Raw genomic sequence first — 24,331 nt, forward strand, 5'->3', positions numbered from 1 at the left:
GGTGCATCACCTTATTATGAAAACAAACTCTACTGCCAGGCTAATACGCTTTAAGAACAACAGAACATAACTCAGAAAAATTATAATTATGACCCATCTTTAAGATGCATGCCCTTTCCTTCTCACTCTCCCCTTCTCTTGGGATTCCAAGTTGATTCCTAGTTGTTCATCACTATTACTTTTCTTTTCTAGCTATTCTTAAATATTTACAATCTAAAAATCTGTCTACAATGCGTATACATACAAACGACACATACCTCTATCTCTCTCGTTATATATATAAATATAAATATATATATATATATATATATATATATATATATATATATATATATATATATATATATATATATATGGTTCTACCTCACTTCAACGACACGCCGGAACATCGACAGGGAAATCGCGAGCCCCAGAAGATCGACAACGCAGAAGACCGACGCGACGGGACCTAGAAGATCGACAAGCAGAAGACCGACCCGGATGATAGCACCGACGCCGAGGATGCGAAATGGGAAAAGGCTGTGTAAGTATGCGTAGTGACGGACGTTAGGTGCGAAAAGGTAAGTGTGGATAGGGTGGGTTAAGTGAGTTAGGGTTAGGGCCGGGTCAGGTAAGTGTGCGGTAGTGATTGTGTTTGGGTTAGGGGCGGGATAAGTGAGTTAGGGTTAGGAGCAGGTCAGGTAAGTGTGCAGTAGTGATTGTGTTTGGGTTAGGGGGATAAGTGAGTTAGGGTTAGGCGGGTCAGGTAAGTGTGCGGTAGTGACGGACCTTAGGGTTAGGGTTTGGGTTAGGGTTGTAGGTAGTTGTGTATGTGAGGTTTAGTGTGGGTTTGTAGGGATTTTGGTGTGCTTGCGTTGTGTATGTGGTTTTGGACGGGAATGTGTTTTGTTTGTTGATTGTGGTGTGTGAAGTGTATGAGGTTTCGTGTTTGTGTACCGTCGGTTATTTCGTTGTCGGGCATGTGGAATTGTGTTTTACTGCGTCGGTTATGTGGTTTCGGTGATTGCGTTGTCGGTGTTTTGGTGTTTCGTTTATGTGAGGTAGAACCATATATATATATATATATATATATATATATATATATATATATATATATATTGGTCTACTTGAGATGACCAAAATCTCAGACTGACATTCAAAACATCAAGCACAGAACACTGAAATGTCAAAAACCCGACACCTCATATATCCAACTCACAGAACACAGACAACATGAAATCCCGACTTAACCCCCTGCAATGTATCAAGAACAGCAGACAGTAACACCATATTAAGAGGAAACAAAAACATTCCAAAATAAATTACTGACTTGCCCTCACCCTCACCCACCCACCAACCAATAAACCTACGCCCTTAACAGTTAACACTAAATATTCATGACGGTCTCCATACCACCAACATGAATATTCATAAAAACACAGACAAAAAACAAACTACATAACTTTACTTTTAAAGTTTTTGCAGGGGGCTGTGCCCCCCCCAAATTCCCTGCTACTTAAAGATACCAATTCTGAGATCGCACTACAGCATGCACATGAGCAGATTTCCTGTTCCGTTTAGCTTGGACTGTAGGACATTCAGATATCGGTATTGTGAAGTTTCACTGATATGAAACTTCATGCTTCTGAGCTCGATGATATATATATATATATATATATATATATATATATATATATATATATATATATATATATATACACGCATACACACATACAGACATGCACACACACATTTTGTAGCTTGGATATTGCTAGGAAGTGACATTTCAAATAAAATCTGCATTAAAATGAATTATTTGCATTGAAACGCTATTTGCTGTTTATACAATGAGTTTTCTAGACCATTTATTGCATTCTGTAAAACTGAATCAAAAAGAAACAAGAAATGTGATTAATCATTAGCTATACAGGTAACATACAGAGTATGAACAGTCATAATCTAGGTTTTGTAAACTTGAAGTTGACTGAACTGAAAAGATTTAATCTTCATAACTAAACTTCAATAGTCATAAAAATAGGTATGTATCAATTACATGACTGCTATAACATGTAGTGTCATTTATGTGACAGAATAAAGGCAACATCTTCAAAGCTATAACAATTGGGAGGTTGGCATAATGGTTAAGGTGTTTACCTTATAGACACAAGGTGCAAGGTTTAATTCTCACGTTGGGCAATTGGCTAGGCTTAAAATTGCCCACAAGGGTAGTTAGCCTAGTACTAATCTATGAACCTATTGTGCACATAGAACATGAACAAGCAGTATAAATGTATGATTTCCTTTTTATAGTTTTTATCATCCAAAGTAGTATAACTATAACAATGTGAAGTCTTCCTTCACAGCCTTCTTATAGCCAACTATTTACAGTCAAAGTCCCATTATATCAAATTGTATATTTAAACAGAGAAAACATTCTCAAAGGAATTTGGCTACTTCTAACGTTTACCTTAGATTAAAAGTTGATTTAAATCTTAAACGTAAGACAGGTTTAGGAACTTATAATTGCAGAAATGTGCTAAATATTCAAATATGTTATGTCTGCAAGAGATGAAAAAAATATGGTTGTGTAATTTAATTTTGCCTCAACATTTTGTAGGTGCACCCCCTACACCCCTAATGTAAAGTCTGCCCTCCAAAGCACTGAACATTAAATGTACTAACTGAAGGCTGTACTACTTTAGATTAAAGGGAATACCCTTTTCATGTAAAACCAAATATTCTTTTTATATCCATAGTTGGATGATCTTACAGGTAATATATTTCATAATGTTGGGCAGGAGAGTGCAGTCTCGTAGCAAAAATATTGACACACCAGTGTCACATTCTTTTCTTAGTAACATATTTTAACATTGAAAATTTTCATATACCCAACTTTTCTCATACCTGTCTACTAAACGTAAATGTTCCTGCTTCCACCCTACATAAATTCTAAGAAATGTCCCCTTTGATCTCTCCATACTCGTTGCTACATGCTTCCCTACAACTTTATCTTCTATTCTCCTAAAACAAACCTAAGCTAGCATCCTCAGATTAAGCAAGCTCTCTCTCTTGACTCCAAGTATCTAAATATTGTAAATATCAAGTAGCCTCAGATGCTTATTTTTCACACAGTTGAAACTTACTGCTCTGAATGTAAATACCTGTAAACTGTGTTATCTATTGTCTTTAATTGTGTTTATAATGTACAATTTAAGCATTTGCTGTTCCTAACTGTACGAATTTATATATGTATTTTACCTTTGCATTATGTAACCTTTTTGTATTTGTGTTGCTTATGGAGCTTTTCTCCCCTGGCCTCCACTGAAAATGGGCACATTCTGGCCCAGTGGACTTCCCTGGTAATCAAACTGAAAATAAAATAAATAAATAAATATACTGGGTCTTATTTACATGATTTCTATTCACTATGATAGGCGCACCTTACAAGATACAGAACATGTACAACCTTTTAACACAACCACTCACTCATACCCTCTGCAAGATAATAGTAGTGTGTCTACTGCTGCTTTTTGGTTGCAGTTGTAAACAAAATGTCAAACCCAGAACTCACTGTCTTAGTACCAGGTGACTGTTACTGGTACACAATACCAAATGCACACTACAATGACAGTGTTAATGGCTGCTCTTGATAACTGATGTGGTCAGAAAAGTACCAGTGAGACAACAGCTGGTATCTTACTTACTCCAACTTCTTCAGTCTTCTCATTCGTGGCAGTACTTCGGCCAGTTTCACAGCAGTTGCATCACCAATACTGTTCCAGGATATTCTAAAGGAAATAATGGTTGACATTTTACTCAGGAATTACCAGTGTTGTAATTACAGAAAGCTAGACTTTGATGGCATACAGTAACTATGGCAGCCTTGTCTGCCCATGCCCCCAGATGCTGGATAAGTGCATTCCACATTTGTTTAATTTTTTTCACCTACAACATCTCCTTATAAATATGACCTTATGTCTACCAATGCATTCTTTAATTCTGTAAAAATGTTTGACCCTCTATCCTCTTCATAAAGAATGTATGAATCCACCACCATTTTCTCAATGAAAGAAATCATAAATTGCAAAATTGTCTTCTCATAACTCTCCTTTGTTAAATGATAGCTTCCATCCTGTGGATTACCTGGAGATAATTAAATGTTTTTTCGTATTTTTAATGTCTGTTTTCTGCAGGAGTCTATAGATAAAAATATCCTGACCTCACCTTATACTTCACATAGTCAAGACAAACAGAGAAATTGACTAATATGTAGCAGGTGGTGGGTAATATTGAAAAGTGTAGGTGATAAGTCTTGAAGTTGGACATCTCAGATTTGAAGGTGTGCTGACAGCAATGGTTTTGGAAGCAAACAGAGAGAAGTCAGTGCAGGGTTTAGATATCTCAAATTTCACTCACTGCATTTGATGCTGTAATGCTGTGGTTGTGGTAAATAAAATGTAAGGTGTGCAAGACAAGGACTGATTCTAAGTAAAAACAGGTAGGTCATGTTTAAAGTATATAGGACATTAGTGGGGTGTCATCTTCAGTTTTGTCTGTAGTTCTGGAAGCAATACAAACAAGAGCTCAATTTAATAAATGGTGTGGTGGGCAAAGGAAAGTGACAATGGGCCAGATTCCAAAAGAGTTGCTCTCAGTGTAAGTCTGCCCTTTTTCCAAAATACTTTCTTTCAATGTAAATTACTTAATTTGGTGTAAGCCTTATCTATAAATGAGTTTAAAATGAGGGCCAAATTAGAAAAGACCTATTATACCATGACCCCCCATTAATATTCCAAAACGTGCACACTGATTGGCCAGCGTGCACGTTGTAAATCGACTTTTACTAATGGAAAAAGGTCCGGTCACCCGGACTTTTTCCATTAGTATAAGTCTCTTTTAAAACACTGTCTCGCTATGTTAAAAGAGTTTAACATAGCGAGACAGGTTTAAAAAAAGCAACGGAGATCTCCGTTGCTTTTTTTAAAGCTGTTTCGCTATGTTAAACTCCTTTAACATAGCGACACAGTATGTAAAAGCAACGGAGATCTTGCTTTCTCCGTTGCTTTTTTTTAAACCTGTCTCGCTATGTTAAATGGGTTTAACATAACGAGACAGCTTTAAAATAAGCAACGGAGATCTCCGTTGCTAATTTTAAAGCTGTCTCGCTATGTTAAACCCATTTAACATAGCGAAACAGCAAAAAGCAATGGCGATCTTGCTTTCTCCATTGCTTTTGGCCACAGCTCTAATGTACTGCGTAGGCATGCGCAGTACATCAGAACTGCCGCGGATACCAGACAGCTGCGGAAGGGCAGCAAAGAGGCATTATACAATGCCATTATTTAAGAAAAGTAATTATTTCTTTTCTTAAATAATGTCACAGTATAATAGCAATAACCCACTTCTGGGTGTAGGTAATGTGGGATTTACCCACGGTTGTCTTTGTTTGGTACCACGCCAACCGTGGGTAAATCCCACATTACCCACACCCAGGCGTAAGTTATTGCTATAATAAAATTGCAATAAGAATTATAGAACTTGAAAATATGTTGGCATCTTGCTGGGTTACCACTGGAGAAAAACAAACACAGACAGTATGAAATGTGACATTATGGACAATGTTAATGGTTTCTAATTCAAAATAAAGGATAAAGAAATGGTAATGTAACACAAGAACTACAAATAACTGGATAGCTTTCAAAGCAAATACCAGAAGAAGTCATCAGGGATCTGGGGACCCAGGTTGACAGTAGCCTTTCGTTTGACACTCATGTTGCTAAAGTAGTTAGGAAAATCTTCTACATTGCCCACCTGATCATGAAGGGATTCACATCTAGATCAAGGGAGGTCATCGTCCCCCTGTACTCATCACTCATTAGACCTATGATTGAGTACAATGCCCCATTCGGAATGTATCTGACCCGACACCTGCAGCAGCTGGAAAGGCCCCAAAAGTTCCTCACCAAAAGGATAAAGGGTCTCAAAAATATGTCTTATGCTGCCCGACTGAAAGAACTCCAGCTCTATTCAGTCTCATACCGCTTGCTCAGAGGTGACCTGTGCCTGACATATAAGGCCATGTCAAACCCTGATTTGATGAATATGCTTCACCTCAAAAATCTAGATCCTCAGAACCACAAGGGCGGAGACTTAAACCTTGACACGGTTATTAATAGAACGTGCTGGAGGACAGATTCATCACCCAGAGACTCCCTATGCTGTGGAACAAAATCCCGGTACATGTGAGGCAGAGCACCTCGCTGGCCTTGTTCAAGAGGAATCTTGACCAATGGATGGGGGATCGCAGATATACCCCAGGGATTACTTCAGTGTCACTGCTTGACAGAGGCACAGCAAAATAATAGGCATAGTTTTATTCAAACTAAAGGGGTGGCGAAAGCCAAATAACTATGGGCTAGGCTTATAAATGCCCTTGGGCAGATAGCCTAGTATGAACCTATGAACCTATGAACCTATAATCTGTTTTCTTAATGGAATGGACTGAGGGTTCTTAATTTTCCTTTGACAGCTTTCTCACTTGTTTACATGATTTTCTATCACAATTTAAACTGACTTTTTTATATATTAGAAAACAGATAAACAGAGCATGCACTAAACAAATATAGTTTATGGCATTGTACTGATAGTCCTATAACACTGTTGAAAGGATGCACCCAGTATGTCTGCAATTTTTTAATTATTTGTAATGATGTGGATGAAATATTAAATATCCCATGTAGTAAGACACAGGTGTAAGATATTACATGAGACACACGAGAGAGAGGCAGAATAACCAGTAAGATATTACATGCCAAGAATTTGGTTCTAAGATATGAGCAATCATCATGCCCTGCAACAAACTTCTTTTGTTAGAGGGTTTCTCGATAAATAATTGAAAACAAAATTAAACTAGTATAATTATATAGGAAAAGCTGAAATTCCAGCATAATAGATAAGCTAGACTAGGTAAAGTAGAATATGATGGTAGACAAGAATTGGGTGTTAAGCTTTATTTTATTCACAGAGGGGATCACTGTTTTATCATGAGGTACAACAAAGGCAACCAGACTAGAGCTTCCCCACCTTAAATATGACTTGACATGCCCATATGTGGTACGTCATATTATATAGTGTTTTCATATCAAATGTACTGTTTCATATAAAATAAATAGTTCCAGTTTTAATTGTAGGACATAAAAACACTCTAAGAATCACATGCATACAAAGAAATATCTAACTGAAATACTTGAATGCCAGTTGTTATAGTCATTTATTCTGCTTTCATTGTCCAGTTTTACTCAACTCTTATTAATTACTGTTATTGTATTTAGTAAATTGAATATCATTTGAAAATTGTTGTGTGTCATAAGTATGACGTGGTGGTTTATTACTTGGGTTGGTCTGATGTTTTGTAGGACTAGGGGGTTGGGTGAATGTCTCCACTGATTTTTCTGGTAGACATATTATGAAGGAAAAAAATAAGTTATGCACTTACCATAATGTTCCATGTGTGTTGTCCATCTCTGCCTTTATTCTCACTTGTGGGTCAGAGCTGATCAATTGGATCCATCTTGCCAATTCAAAAGCTTGAAGCCTTCAACCAAAGCTCGTGGACATTCTCCCTTACCCATAATGCTGCTCCCTAAACCCGCGGATCTTGTTTGCCCATGAGAAAAAAACAAAATTAGTGAAATTACGGTTGTAGTAAACATACTTATAGTGTAAGAAAAATAAATGGTTTCTGAGGCTATAGAGTCCAAAGGTTCTCCAATTACTACTACCCACTCTCCCAGGAGCGTAGGCAGGGGGTAGGTGGGTGGGTTGTGAGAATAAAGGTGGAGATGGACAACACACATAGAACTTTATGGTAAGTATGTAACTTCTTTATGTGATGTTGTCAATCTCGTCTTTATTCTCACTTGTGGGACCACGTCCCAAGCTACCTGATTCTTGGGTGGCTTATGGAACTGACTGCTGCCTAGCTGGAAGTGCAAGTGCCTTCTGGACCACCTTTCTATCAGTATATGGCAGTATGCATCCTGAAGGTCTATAGAGCACATCAACTAAAAAGGAAGTATTGACAGTCATCAAAAGGGGTGTTAATGAAGGAGGACTTGAAGGGCTATGCTAAATCACAAAGGAGCATCCAGGCCTGCCTCCTAAGTGAAATACCTGAACCCGCTGCCTTACTCGTTCCATTTGCTACATATGAGATAAGTCTCAAGGAAGAGTTTACAACCAAATTTAGGGTGACAAGCTGAGAGGTTACACTTACACTATCTGCAACCGCATAAGCTACAGCTCCTTGGAGGGAGTCTGACAACTCCTTTATCAGATCCCTCTGTAGTCTAGTAAAATGAGTTAAGTAATTCAGCAACCATAAGCCGAAGGTTGCTGATGAAAAGACATACTTCACATATCTAGCCATGGTCTCAGAATCTTTATTCGAGGGATTGATAGTGGAACTAGGCTCAGACTGTTCCTTTTTAGTGGCCGGCACCACGACCATGGCATCAATTGCTACATCTTTTGTAAGGAAATGCTTCTCTAAAGGGGCAGTAATATATTTATTCGGCCTCCTAGAAGTAGGTTCTATGGAGTCTGGGGTCTCCCAAGCCTTCCAAGAGATTAAGTCAATAAGCTCACTGGAAGGAGGGGTCATTCAAGAGGTGGAAGGGCAAGACCAGAAAGCCTTCAGGTATACCGACTCCTCAGCTGAAGGGGTTGTGCACTGCCAGTCACCTCTCTGTTTTAACATTTCCAGGATGTCTCCAAAGGAGACATCTTCAGGAGGCGACCGAGGGGCCCTTCCTCATCATCAAGGTCAGTATCAGATGCGACTGACTCTTTTGGTTCATAGGTTCATAGGTTCATACTAGGCTATCTGCCCTAGGGCATTTATAAGCCTTATAAGCCTAGCCGGGGATTGTGTTTCACCACCCCTTCCAGGTTTGAAAGAAGAATACTATACCCACATTAGTTTGCCGTGCCTCTCTGTCCCAAAGCAGAAGTTGATACAGAGGATGATCCCCAGGGTGAAAAACTAAAGATCTCCCATCCACTGGTCAAGATTCCTCTTGAACAGAGCCAGCGGTAGTGTCTGTCTCACATCTGGGACTGGGATTCCTGTTCCCACAGCATAGGGAGTCTCTGGAGGTAATGAATCTGTGTCCACTCCCAGCTTGCGTCCTATATCCTTATATATCTGTGTTGAGGGTTTTAAGTCTCTTGCTCTTGTGGCTCTGGTGGATTGGATTTTTGAGTGGAGAGCATGTCCAATAATTCCGGGTTGGACATGGCCATTGTATCGGAGCACAGGAGTCCACCTCTGAGGCAGGCCAGTATGCGACTGAATAGAGCTGGAGTTTTCTTCAGTCTGTGGCAGCATATGGCATATTTTTGAGCCTTATCCTTTTGGTGAGAACTTTTGGGGTCTTTCAATTGCTGCAGGTGTCGGGTGGATACATTCCGAATGGGGCATTGTACTCAATCATTGGTCTGATAAGTGAAGAATTTACGGGAACAATGACCTCCTTGATCTGGATGTGAATCCTTCATAATCAGGTGGGCAATGTAGAGGTCCTCCTAACCCACTTTATCCTTGTGGTGGGGAACTTCAAAAGGGTCTTTCAATTTGCTTGCAGGTCCCCAGGTCCCTGATAACCTCTTCTGTGCTTAATGGGGCATTGTACTCAATCACTATGTCTGATAGTGAGAAAATTACAGAGACAATGACCTCCCTTCTTGATCTGGATGTGAATCCTTCAATCTAATTGGGCAATGTAGGGTCCTCTAACCACTTTGGCAATGTAAATTACCAAAAGAAAGTTCTGTCAACTTGGGTCCCCAAATTCTAATAACCTCTTCTGTGTAATGGATTGCCACCTATGTGGTAACTTAGGGGTTACTTGTTTTACCAAGGGTATGACTATACATTTTTGGCGTTTAGCTTAGAGGCCATGGCTCTGGCACCAGTTATCCGTTCTATAGAGACCTCTCAGAAAGATATCTATTGTCTGATGATTTTTCAATTATGGCTTCCAGTTTGCAGTCATCTGCAAAACTTTGTCATCTAATCCTCCTACTTGCACTACAGAAAAGTAGATGCCGAACAAGAGGCCAGGACTGAGCCCACCAACAGGACACTGCTTGTGACCGGCTTGGTGTCATGGCACCAGCTTAACTCAACCCACATAATGGGTTCTGTCACCCGAAGAGCCAGTTTGCAACCCATCTTGTGACATATGGGTTTTACATTTAAACTGGTGAGCTTTTCTATGATACCAGTGGGGTATTGTGTCAAAGCTTTTGCAAGGTCAAGGTAGGCTGTGTGAACCACGCCTTACCCTCGTCAATAGCCTTGATGACGGTTTCAAAAAAGTGAGCCAAGTTCAGAGGCATGATCTGCCCTTGACAAGCCGAATTGAGTGGGATCAATGTCTGTGAGTCCCCCTATGTCTTTGACTTTATAAATTTCCATTATGATCCTCTCCACATGGCTTTTACAGACCAGGCTTGTTAAGCTTATGGGCGGTAATTACCGAGTCAAGTAAGAAGCAGGCTGCTGGCCAGGAGTGGACCACAGTTGCCGTCACGCCCTCTTTAGATGCGTATCCTGTGATGAGGGTTTAGTTCCTCGATGAGGTTAGTGCCTTTTTAGCCGAGACACCATCCGGTCCAGTGATATGCTGTGTTTAGCTTTAGAAACAGCTCACCTGGGCATTGAGATGATTGGGGGCTACACTCTGCTGGGATAGATATTTCTCCTTTTGGGGGAGGAGGGAGAAGTTTTCCACTGAACATCTGCCAGTATGTTTACAATGTCTGTGGTTCAGTGATTTTTGTGTCATTTGGACTAATTCTATGAGCATATCTGGGGTTCTACCCATATTTCCTAACATAGCTAAAAGAAGGCCTTATGACTGTCTTTTTGGAGTCATAGCGATTTTCTCTCCAAAGTTGTGTGGATGATTTGTAGGTGATCGTGGTTTTTTACTATTGATCGAGAGATGTCTTCCTTTTAGGGATTTTTGCTCTATCTTGTTAACTTTCTCCTCTTATTGTAAAGTTTGTTTATGGCTGGGGTCCCTGAGTTGGGCACTTGCCTTTTGGTGAAGGGTCTTGATTTGTTTGGAGTTGCTTGATCCATGCAATCCTGGAGGTGCTCGTGAAAAGCATTTGTAAGGGATTCAGCGAAAGGCGTCTCGTTGTGGTTTCAATGGCTCAGGGGCCTTGAAGGATACCACCAGTCTTAAGTGTGAAGTTGGCTTTTGAAGTTCTTCACTGTGGTCTTTTGTTGAAATTGGGGAGTGGGATGTGGATCTCAGTGAGATTGGTTGTGGTCTGATCTCACAATGAGAGATATACTTCCAGTGTAGACATTTGTCCCATGTTTGTGATCAGGTCTGGTATGTTTTCACCTCTTGGGGAATGGTGAGCATTTAGTTTATAAAGAACTCAGGAACCTTTGGGCTGGGGTATTGGGGCTTGAAGGTAATGTTCCCCATTCTATATTTGGGTGGTTAAGTCACCCAATATGATGGTGTTGGAGACATTGCCTCTCAGTGTCTTCCAAGGAAGCTGTGTAGGGTTCCACAAGGTTGAGAAGGGTGGCCTGTAGCTGTGCTACAAACTGTAGAGCAGTTTTGCCTATGGTTAATGCACCTGGATAATTCTCTGATGCTTCGTGAGTTGCCACCAGCCTGGGGTGTGGGTATCACCAGTGAATGGATTTTTACCTCCTTTTGTGAAATGCCAGTCCAGTTTTGGGCGGGCATGATATGGTAAAACCTGATAGTGCGGGGTGCTCTCAGGGCAACCAGGTTTCAGTCACAGCACAGACATCAATATTCTCCATACTGAGGAGGGCTTCAAGAAGTGCATCTTGAGATTTAGACTTCTGGCATTGAGCAACGTGCACCCTTAGTTTTTTTTCATTATTGTTTTCTAGGGCAGTGGGTTTGAATTTGAGCCTTGTGTCTAAAAGGCACTGCCGGTGGCAGAGCCTTTGCCAGTATCCGGAAACCCAGGGTGATAGGTGCGTGTGCCCAAAACAGCGTGGCTTGTCAAGCATGTCATTCAGGCAGGCATACCGGGACGTGGATCCCCCATGGAATTGACACCAGAAATTAAGCCAATTATTAAAACTGATCGTTTTGTCTCTGTGTTGTCTGGCACCAACATTGACTTAGGCATCATTCTTCGTGAAGGTAGGATACTGCTCAGGGTCAAGGTCATGAGTCCTTTTCAGCCTGGAGCTACATAATCTGTGAGCTCCTTTATGTCTCTTTTCATGTATAGTCCAGGAGAGTGCGTCTCAGGTCATTCACACCCGGCATGGACAATGACTGCGTCATCCTTCTTTGTACTTGCTGTGGGTGACCTGACACACCACCAGCTAGCATATTATGTGGCGGTTCTAGCACCCGACAGACGAGCAGGCTTACTGACCCTCTCCTTGTACTTGTTCAGTCTGGTGAGTGGGGCGTCCAGTGTATCTGACTGACGTCAGTGGAGTCACCTATGACCGATCATCTATGGCATTGTGTGTTGGCCTGGCATTGTGTTTGTGCTGGGCTGTGACTGATTGCACACACTAACTTTGATGATCTATGTTGCTTGTGTTATGTCCTTGGGGTGGCAGTTGTTGGGTGTCTCACCTTTGGAGGCCTCTGCTGTTTTAGTAGATTTTTGATCAGTGCCTCGAGTATGTCTTTGGTGTTTATGTGTTTGATTTGTAGTTGTGATAGTTCTATGTGAGACTGGGTTTATGGTGTGTATGTGGTTATTTCCCTTCTCCTCCTGTCTGGTTTTGCCAGTCCTGGATCCTGAGTTGAAGAGAGCTCACCTCAGCCTCAGTTTGTCTATATATAGTTGCATCTCTAGTATAGCATGTTGTGTTTTGTGGGAGGGAGGAGGGGTTGTCTGTGTACATGCAAGGCAGTACAACATTGTAAATATTGCTTCAATATTTATTCCCAAATTCACCAGCTGAGCAAGGAGAGGACGCCTATGGCAACGGCTGACACTTTGACATGCTAGAAGAAATGAAAAGTTTGCTGTATAACTGAGTCAGAAAGGACCTATAGGAAGTGGAAGTGGGTACTCAGGGGTTTAAAGGGGTAGTTAAGCCCAGTAGATACTAGTGAAGTACTTTGACATAATATAGAAGTGCTTTACCTGACTAAAAATGCTTTACCTGCTGAGCTTTACAGATAGAGAATAGACTGTTTATACTTACAAGTACAGCAGTTCTAAGGGAAAAATGAAGAGCAGGACTTTACGGAGCCAGAAATAGTTTAACCTTTGTTTAACCGGGCGCTGCCCGATGTGGTGCTCTAGTGGCTAACCTCAAAAAAATGCTTTAAAGGCAATATTATAGAATCAGTGCTTTAGCTTTACAGAATAGCACACCTGTTAGTGGATTACAAGTACAGCAGTTCTAAGGGAAAAAATGAGAGAGGCAAGCTTTTCACAGACAAGAACACTTTACCAGAATTTTGTTTAGCCGGTAGCTGCCGATGATTGCTCCTGATAGCAGCTCACTAAATGCAAGAAAAGACAATAAGTCAGTAGTCTGGGAGAAGCTAGCACACTTTGGTGGGCAACAAACAATGGGAGTAAACAGCAAACAAACACTTTTCGACTTGAATTAGACTAATTTAACCGAGGCGCTAAAATAAAATTTTAGGTGCAAGATAATAAAATGCAGTAAATGCAGTAAATATGAAAACAAGGTAAAGAAACTTTGTCTAGGTAGGTAAGTAGAACACTTTAGAAGGTGTAAAACAAATATAAAATTAGCAGGATACTTAATCAGGAAAGCGGCCGAGTCTTTTTTTACAATTTCTCTCTGCTGTTGTTAATTTACGGCCAGAAAATGACTAACAGGGCTCACGTGGAGATAATAAAAAATGAGCAATATGGCTTCAAAAAATGCCAGAGGCAGATTTTAACCAGGGAACTTTAAAAGAGCTTGTAGAAATGGTCCAAAAGAAATGGTCCAAAATGACCAATTATTACGCTACAGCTTCTCTTGTGCTGAGGTCACTTCCCTCAAGGACAAGTAGGCTTTTTACAGGCTCACTCCCTCCCACTGGTGAGGCAAGAACCGCTTGTTCCCTGCTAACCAAGTAAGGCAATGGATAACACAGAGGAACTACAACACAGCCCAGGATACAGCAAGTCAAACTGGTCAACTAGAGAGGCAGGAAAACAAGGAATTCTTTTTTCTTTTTTCAAGGACAGGTAAATAGGAAACACACAGAAATGAAAAAAGGCAATGTCAGTAGTACAGGCTAGCACACTTTAGTGGGCAGCCAAACAATTAAATTAAACAGCAACAAACACTTTCCTGAATTAGACTAATTTCGACTAAAATGTGCTTTTAAGTTTAAATGAAAATAAAAAATGCAGTAAATAACTATGAAAACAGGTAAAGCTTGTTCTAGGTAAGCAGTAGAAGGTAAAACAAATATAAAAACAAATACAGGATACTGGTCAGAGCAGCGGTAAACTTTTACAGTTCTCTGTAGCCAGAAAGACTCAACAGGACCACGGGAGCTGTGTCTGAGCAATATGTAACAAAAAATGCCAGAGGCAGATTTTAACCAGGGAACTTTAAAGAGCTAGAGCAATGGTCCAAAATGACCAATTACTACAGCTTCTGTGCTGAGGCACTTCCCAGGACACAGGCTATGCCCCACTCCACAGGTGAGCTAAGAAACTTCCTATCCAAGTAAGGCAATGGATAACACAGGAACTACAACACAGCCCCAGGATACAGCAAGGCCTGTAAACTGGTCTAACTAGTTTAGGAGGGCAGGAGGAAAACAAGGAATATTTTTGTTTTAAATAGAAACACACAGAAATGCAGAAAAGGCAATGTCAGTAGTACAGGCTAGCACACTTAGTGGGCAGCCAAACAATTAAATTAAACAGCAAACAAACACTTTTCAATTTGACTGAATTTGACTAATTTTGACTAAAATGTACTTTTAACTGCAGATAATAAAAAATGCAGTAAATAACTATGAAAACAGTTAAAGCTTGCTCTAGGTAAGCAGTAGAAGGTAAAACAAATATAAAAAGCAGCAGGATACTTAATCAGGAAAGCAGTCGCTTTTTTTTCAGTTCTCTGTAGCCAGGAAGACTCAACAGGACCACGTGGAGCTGTGTCTGAGCAATATGGCTTCAAAAACTTGCCAGAGGCAGATTTTAACCAGGGAACTTCAAAAGAGCTAGAAATGGTCCAAAATGACCAATTACTACAGCTTCTTGTGCTGAGGTCACTTCCCTCAAGAACAGGTAGGCTATTCAAGGCTCCCCACTCCCACTGGTGAGCTAAGAAACTTCCTTCTATCCAAGTAAGGCAATGGACAACACAGGAACTACAACACAGCCCATGATACAGCAAGGCCTGTAAACTGGTCCAACTAGTTTAGGAGAGGCAGGAAAACAAGGAATATTTTTTTGTTTTTTTTTGTTTTAAATAGAAACACACAGAAATGCAGAAAAGGCAATAAGTCAGTAGTACAGGCTAGCACACTTTAAGCAGCCAAACAAATAAATTAAACAGCAAACAAACACTTTTTGACTTGAATTAGACTAATTTCGACTAAAATGTACTTTTAAGTGCAGATAATAAAAAATGCAGTAAATAACTATGAAAACAGTTAAAGCTTGCTCTAGGTAAGCAGTAGAAGGTAAAACAAATATAAAAAAACAGCAGGATACTTAACAGTCAGGATAGCAGTCGCTTTTTCAGTACTCTGTAGCCAGGAAGATTCAACAGGACCACGTGGAGCTGTGTCAGAGCAATATGGCTTCAAAAAATGCCAGAGGCAGATTTTAAGGAACTTCAAAAGAGCTAGAAATGGTCCAAAATGACCAATTACTACAGCTTCTTGTGCTGAGGTCACTTCCCTCAAGGACAGGTAGGCTATTCAAGGCTCCCCGCTCCCACTGGTGAGCTAAGAAACTTCATTCTATCCAAGTAAGGCAATGGACAACACAGGAACTACAACACAGCCCAGCTTTGGGAGTTCAGATGCTTCCTCTTGCAAGTCCTCTTCTAAGGGACTTCCTTAGTGGAGTAATCTGGGGAAGTTTCAGAAGGGCGGGATCCCTTGATGGATGTCCTGAGGCCTGGGGTCTCTGCGGTCCTGTGGAAGGGGTACATGAGTAGGCAAAGTCAATGGCCCAGAAGTGGAAGGAGGATCCTGGTGAGACTGTGTCTGAGACTGGGATGTAGTCATTACTCTCCTCATAACCTCAAAGGTACCCCACCCCTGATTCAAAGAAATCCCTGGATCTGAAAAAAAAGTAGTCAGAGCCGAGGGAATCTCCGGCACAGAGGACAGATGCTCCGAGGCAGAGGTAGGATCTGAACTAACCCATACCGAAGCTCCAAGAGGCAGGGTCAGATCCGATGAGATCCAAACCCGCTCTCCAGGTCTGACTGGGGAGTGTCTACTCCTAGAGATCTCCCACCCCAACACAGCAGAAGAACCAAGGGCACACGTCAGATCTGAGGAAACGTTGGGCCTGGGATCTGAGATGGACACAAGCTGGACAACCGAATGGTCTAGCTCTAAAACCAGGGGACAGATCTGAGGATGAACAAGTGCCAAAGAAGAGAACTTTGTCAGATCCAATGCCTTTTGGCTAGGATCCAGTAATAAGTTGGCCAAAGCCGGTGCCTTCAGAAGCTTCTGCACTTCCTGATCCACATCAGCATCTGACAAGCTCCAAGTGGATTGGGTAGATAAGGTAGGGGATCTGGATTCTGTCATAATTGGCTTTGGGAGCCAAGAAGATATAGGCTCCAAAGATGGAGAATGGCTCTGAAGTCTAAATTCAGTGGGAGCTGAAGATGTAGGAGCAGAAGCTACAGGTTACTCCAAAAACCTCTCAGATCCGGAAGCTACTGGCTGCTCTGAAGAATCTGTAGAAGCAGTCGGTTTAGGTACATTCTGTCTCAGCTCTGAAGATGATTTTGGAGACAGTGAAGGTCACTTTAGAGATTTGTCTGACTTATCTGATGATTTATCTGATGAAATCAAGCACCAAAATAGCCCTCAAAAATTTTGGGCAGCCGTTAACAAATTACTACTACCACACAAAACTGGTACCCCCTCTCCCACCTTAGTAAATAACACTGACAGCATTCCCACGCAATTTAATAAATTATGTACTGAAACAATACTGAAAAATCAACACACACACACACACCCTTTCTCCGAATCCATCACTACTCCCATAAAGAATAGCTCCTTCAAATTCCAGTCAGTCTCTATAGATAGGATAAAAAAGTACCTCAAAAAACTTAAACCCATTACTCCGGCTGCTGACAAATTACCAGGGGAATTCTTAAAAATTGCTGCCGATGCAGTGGCCTAACCTATAGCCACTCTAATTAACAGATCCCTCTCAGAAGCCACCGTCCTAGAGATATGGAATCTATCTCACATAATCCCCCTACATAAAGGAGGTAACTACACAGAGCTTACAAACTACTGACCTATAGCAATTCTATCCCCTCTAGCAAAAATCCTTGAAAAGTGCATACACTTCCAAATGATTCACTACTTGCAGACACACAGGCTCTTATCAACCACCAGCATGGCTTCCCTCACTTCCACAGTACCACCACTGCTTTATTGTCCTCCAATACAGTAAACTCTCATAGAAATGCTGGTAAATTTGTTTCTGACACTTTTCTTGACCTCTCAAAGGCCTTCGATATGGTTAGACATGACATTCTTATCAAAGAACTATCTGAATTAGGACTCTCTCTTCCTGCCATAGCCTGGTTCCAGAGCTATTTAGCTGGCTGTCAGCAAGCAATCTTGTGGAAACAAGAACTCTCCCCCCTTCTCCCAGTTAATCTTGGTGTTCCCCAGGGTTCTATTTTAGGCCATCTGCTGTTCACCCTCTATACCAATAAGTTTCATTCCTCTACTCCCAAAGCATCTGTCATCCAATACGCTGATGATTTAACATTAATTTGTGCAGCTTCCTCACTACAGGAACTTCACACATTAACTCAGGAATCTTCCGTCTCTATAGAAACATGGTTATCCAATATTGAACTCATCCTAAACCCTGCTAAAACCAAACTACTACTCTTTAAACCCACTATGTCCGCCTCATCAACTTCTACCTTTAATATCATGTCCAGTAACAAAACTACTATCTCTCACACAGCACACCAAACTCCTAGGCATTGAGACTTGATAACAATCTAAGATTTGATATTCATATTTCCCAGACCATCAAGAAATTTCACAATAAACTAGGTACCCTCAATTCGTTACCCAACAAACAAAAGCTACTATATCTCACACTCACCTTATTTCTACTCTCCTCTGTCTCATCTATTCTCACCAACCTTAGAAAAGCAGATCTAGCTAAGCTTGCCTCCTGCTATAACAAAATATCTAGATTTTCCTCTGACTCCCCATTTAGATCTCACCACTGCTCATCCTTGAAGCTGCTCAATTGGCTGGAACTTCCTCAACTCCTGCATTACAGCCAACTCTCTCTGGCCCATAAATTTTTATATCAACCAGAAAAAAAACCTGCATTGCAAAGCCTACTTCACCTCCACACCAATAACAGAACTCTTCGCTCCAGTAACAAACTTACTCTCACAGTAACTAAGTCAAATAATACAGCAGGTGATGCCCTCTTTTCTAATTATGTATCCAAAATATGGAATGCTCTACCCTATAACATAACTACTATAACATCCTTCATACAGTTCAAAAAAAGCATTAAAACTGCATCTCACTAATAACTGGTCATGCTCTTGTACTTCACCAGGCTTGTCCCTCCACTATGTTAGACCCTACACCACCTTAACTATCTCACACCTCAAGAGGAACAGATAGGTCTATATTCCATTACTGTAGAAATACATACAATAGAATAAAATAGATTGTTATGGTTTAGACCCCAATAACCTTTAAGAAATTGTTGGTTTACACATGACTCCCTCCAGCAATGATTGAGGTCATTATATATATCTCTTAGACAAATGAAACTATTACTGTAAGATTTCTCTGTTTTCACTAATTGTGACTGCTGTGTATCAATATATTACTATTAATTAAGACGCACTGCATTTTGTATCTAAATATACTTTGTAAGCTTTGTAGTTTTTTTTGTTACACGTTATTCATATGTGTGGAGCTTTTCTCCCTGGGCCTCCACTGAAAATGGAATTGTGTCCAGTGGACTATCTCGGTTAACAAATGTGAAATAAATAAATAAATTTAGAGGACTCTGGGGAAATAGCCTCAGAAAATGGAGCTTTAAGTAAACCTTTTAATATAAGTTTATTTTTATGCTGAATAAGAGCCCTTTGGTTGAAGCCATGGCAAATGCAGCATGATTCTTGTAGATGTAAAGGCCCCAAGCAATACATGCACAAAGTGTGTGTATCACTTAGAAGCATCTTTTTTCCACATTGTTCACATTTTTTAAACCCTAAGGGTTTCCCATTCTGTTTTTGAGACATATTACATAAACTAAATTTAAGCCACTGAAATTTAAGCTAAGGAAATAAAAGAGAAATAAATGCACGCTCGCACGCGTGCACACACACACAAACACACACACACACACACACACACACACACACACACACTCACACACACACACACAAATACCCTCTAACTAAAATGAACATTAACTAGAGTGAGGAAATATGAACTTTTTTTTTTTTTTTGTTATTGTAGACTTAGAAGTTAAAGAACATCCTCTAACTTTCTGGCCAGTACAAAAAGTGAACTTTAATGAAGTTATGACTATCTCAAACCAAAGAATTTATAACTTTGCATGCATTGTCTCTGTGTATCACTTGGCAGGCATGAAGTGGTATTCTTATTTTCCTATCCAACTGAATTGGATTAAGGAAGGCAGATTGATTAATAACTTAAAAGCTATTTTCTAGATGTCAAATAAGTTTCCAGTAATAGTTTCAGATTTCTAAAATATTCCTTAATAAGCTGTATTTACATTTGTCCATGCACTATTGCTACTACTTTACTTATTTTGCAGATATTTACATACATTCTCTTGTTCCAGTTTTTCTTCTGTTACATTCCTCTTCCAGGCCAATGCTTTATTAATGCTTTAGTTTTTGTACTATAAATGCCATTTTTGCACATTTGCTAAAGCCAAATGTTATTCATGTATCATTTGAAGAAGTTTTAACCACTTGCAGTTGTACTTTCAGCTGATGTCAGATGAGTTACACAGTTTTAGGTCAACAACAAAAACAAAAAGAGTTTGTTTTCTTGAAAATGAACTGTATCCATGGCCTAGTCAGTCAGGTAAACAACTTCATGGATCGGGGACAAGACAAAATAGCAATGCTGGCAAAGAATCACCCTGGAATATTTTTTGTTGAATTTTTAACTGGGATAAGTGATTCATCCTTTGTGTGGTTCAGCTGTAATGCAGTATGCCACATTTTCATAAGTGCATTATAACTTTCCAAAGATGGAGAATCATATGCATTTTAAGCACTGCATAATCCAGGAGTGTGGGATGCTGGTAAAATATTTTTATAACCTAGCCTGGCATACCACGATTATGTATTTTTTTATATTCTTCATTATGACTTTGCTCAGTAGAACATTATGGTTCCTTATGATTTTCCTTCATTATTTTTCTTCTCTAATGCCATGACTGAATTTTTTTATGTTCATAAATTAGTACTAGGCTAACTACCCTTGCAAGCCATTTTAAGCCTAGCCAATTATCCCTTGTGAGACTCAAACCCTGCACCTTGTGTTTGTAAGGCAAACACCTTAAACATTAGGCCACCCTCCCAACCCAATGTAAATAACCTTGATCTGCTTTTATCAGTTCTTAAATACAGCTTATATATAAATCAAAGCAGAAGTAGACAAAAATCAAGCAGCAACTGAATGTGCCGAAAAACAGAATAAATAATGCAAGGAAAAGGATCAGACAAGAAGTCAATAAATGTAGAAAAGGCATAAATATAGTTGCAAGTCTAAAAAATCCAAGAACAACCTGATGTTCCCCAGGATGTGAAGCAGGAATGGTTAAGGACAGGTGAATTTAAACTAAAAGATGAAAGGTTATAATTGGCGGCCCAGGATAATGGATTACATACACAGTGGTTTACAAAGTCCACTGAACATGTGGAAGAAAAAGACAAATCCAGGTTCTGTAAAGCAGAACTAGAAACAATTGCACATCTTGTTGCTGGGTGTGCTACACTAACGGCAGAGGCCCTGTCTACTGAAAGGCATAATAACGTGGCAAGTCTGTTGCATTGGGGATTGTGAAAACATCACAATGTTAAAGTAGCTGAGAAACATAGCAAACATGAGCCAGAAATCATTATAGAAAATAATAACATTTATATCACATGGGATCACCTAATACCAACAGTTCAGAAAACAGATGCGAGAAATGCAGATACACTAGCCCATGAAAAGAAGATAAAAGTAGCATTGATCGCTGAAATTGCTGCACCTACTGACTACAGTGTCTTACATACAGAGAGAGAAAAACAAAGCCATAAAATACCAGGATTTACAGGCAGAAATGAGGGCAATGTTGAAGAAAGATACCCAGACAGTTCCAGCAGTAGTAGAAGCAATGGTTCTCATAATAAAATAATTTACAGTTATATTTAGATAAGCTACAATATTTAAGAAAATGCCTGGTATTATATAGATGGCAGCGACTGCAGGAGTCAATTCTTGGCACATTGCTGGTGCTTTTTTGGCTAACATCAAAAACTGAAAAATTACTAATTTCACTAATTATAATCATACATTGAATGAGGCCCATTTCTCTCATGGTACTATAAAGCCAAAAGACTTTGAGAAAAGAAATGGATAGCTTATATGCTGAAGGAAAAGTTATTGCTTGGCAGTCCTTAGAGAGGATTACAGGTTCACTTTTTACTCGGAGTACTTTGTTTCCTCATTGTTAACCAGGCTGATATCAAGTTAGGGTATGCACTGAGACAGTTTTTGCAAAAGGCTAAATCAGGGTGCAGGGTTGTTAATATCTTTAAAAGAAGTTAAATACACATCTAGAGTCAACAATTCTCGATTTGGGAGCATTTCATAACAGTGTTCCTATTTTGTCAGATACCTCATCATATTTCATATCCTCTACATCAGAATTTCTTCAATTATTTCTATCTTTTATCCATTTACCAATGTGTTGCATTCAGTAGAATCTTTTGTAGCTATTTCTCTAGCATTTATTAATTTCTTCTCTTCTGGTGGTGCCACAGTCATTGTTTCCTTTCTCAGTTTCTAATATACTTCTTAGGACATGCTTAAATGACTACTTTTGTATCTTTTCTTTGCATTTCTCCACAGTATTTTCTAGGTTTTTCAAGCTGTACAGAAAATATTAATCTGTTGCTAGAAATGGTATGACAGAAATCTTCACCTGTCTTTATACTGTGTTTTTCTTTTACCATACCTTCATTTCTAAGAAACTGTATTTCTTTGCTCTTGGTGTGAATTTCTTGGAATCCATGACTTGAATACATAATAAGATGGTTATGATCAGAGACCCCATCTTAATCCTCTATATAATACATGGATCATGCTTATTACACTCTGAAATTGGAAAGAAAAACAACTTTGTTATGTAACTATACCTTTCAGAGCTCAAACGTTGTAGCCTAATTATAGAGCATAGATAGCTTCCATCAGGGAACAGTACTGAGAAAAAGTAACAGCTATAAAAGCTGTCATGCACTTCATTCTGTCATATAAAAATAGATTGAAGTGCTTGAATGCTTTTAAATCTGTTACTCCATGAGAAGTACACCTACATTTTAACTGCTGTCTGTGTGTCAGCACTAAATGTATTATAGCTCTGAGAGCTGTAAAACACTTCACACTCCTACACTCTATTCTGTGATGTGTACATTGAGGTAGCTAAAGATCCACTGTAAGAATTACCACCAGGTTGCATGTGTATAGTTTGTATATTTAATCGCCATCTAAATAATACCACGTATGTGCTTAAATATTGTTTCTTTCAAGAACATTTCAAAGATCCACATACCTAGATCAAATACTATATTAATATATTTGTATGTCAAATACGTCTAGTTTGTGAACTATGTAAATTGTGTAATGCACATTTGTAAGGCCTGTTTTTATTTTTCCCTGTCCATTTCCTGACTAGCATCAATTTAACATGATGTCAGTGCTTATCTGGTAGTTTTAGTGATAGATTTGATTATGTTTCTGGTTAACATTCTTATTCTTGCTGTCTATTTAGTTCACATACCATTTCAGTTGCAACACATTTCTGTGGCAGTTTTACATTTTTGTTATATTTTTGTCGAATGTTTTACAAAAATATGCTCTAATTATTAATAATGCTGGAACTATTAGATTATATATGTGATTTATATTTTTAAAGTTACAATGTGCTTGCAACAGCAGAAATGAGACCTATAATATCAACATGTTGTCAATATCCATCTGTATAGTGGAATCATAAAATGTATTCACAGTCCATTTATTCTGAACATCTTCAAGTTAACTCATTACATCCGAGTGATGCCTCCAGGTGAATCTGCAGTTAACTCCAACTGATGGCAAATTTTGCTTGTTCACATTTGCATCAATAATTCCAAAACCATGCTATGCACAAGGTTATAAAACTTTTCACCTTAAAGCTTACACAATGGGAAACTCAACTGCTTTAATATTTGATCTCTGTCTAGCGCAGGTAAATAGATAGATATTAACTGTTGTTTTTATGATATTACTTTATATATATTTTTCACATTTTTCTAAATATCTCAACAACCAAGTAACACAGACAAAACTCCTTAGCCTCAGATGAAAGCTCTCAGCTAGATGAATAAAACACTGCTGACAGTATGTATGTAACCTGAATAGTTGCTGAGATATTGTAAGTTGCTTACAAAATATTAAGAATGTAAAAGTTACACCCCAGGATTCATGAAGCTTGCGCCAGGTTCAGGCGTAGCATCAGCGATCTAACACCAAATATGGGTGCCAAGCAATTCAGGTACGAGCTGTTTCCACATGCACTTTCCTGCACATGCTATGCCTGCACAGCTCCCGGCGCTTGTATGCTAATCACCCCATGTGCAGCAGTGTCGCATGCAAATTAAGGTATATAGCGATTCAGGAAGTGGTGCAGGCGTAGTGTAAGCATGCAGAAATGTAAACCGAAAAAAAAACGGTTTACATTTTTCAAACATAAAATCGGAGTCATGACAGTGGACCAAACTCACGTATTATACTGTTAATATATGCCAATGGCTAAATATATAGCCAGTGGCATAAAACAACATGCA

At 39.4% G+C, this 24,331-nt stretch overlaps 1 protein-coding gene across 2 annotated transcripts in view; it reads right to left on the reverse strand.

The window, feature by feature from the left end:
* Window positions 1–24,331, reverse strand: part of LOC122809712 (protein NLRC5-like) — a 1,339,659-nt gene that overhangs the window by 184,802 nt on the left and 1,130,526 nt on the right. For both annotated transcript variants that reach the window (XM_044081407.1, XR_006365941.1), the window contains exon 30: window positions 3,684–3,767. In XM_044081407.1, the coding sequence (XP_043937342.1) occupies window positions 3,684–3,767 (84 nt within the window). The remainder of the gene's footprint in view (window positions 1–3,683; window positions 3,768–24,331) is intronic.

Source organism: Protopterus annectens, chromosome 8.part0 (genome assembly GCF_019279795.1).
Source record: "Protopterus annectens isolate FY-2018-M chromosome 8.part0, PAN1.0, whole genome shotgun sequence".
Lineage (NCBI taxonomy): Eukaryota > Metazoa > Chordata > Ceratodontiformes > Protopteridae > Protopterus > Protopterus annectens.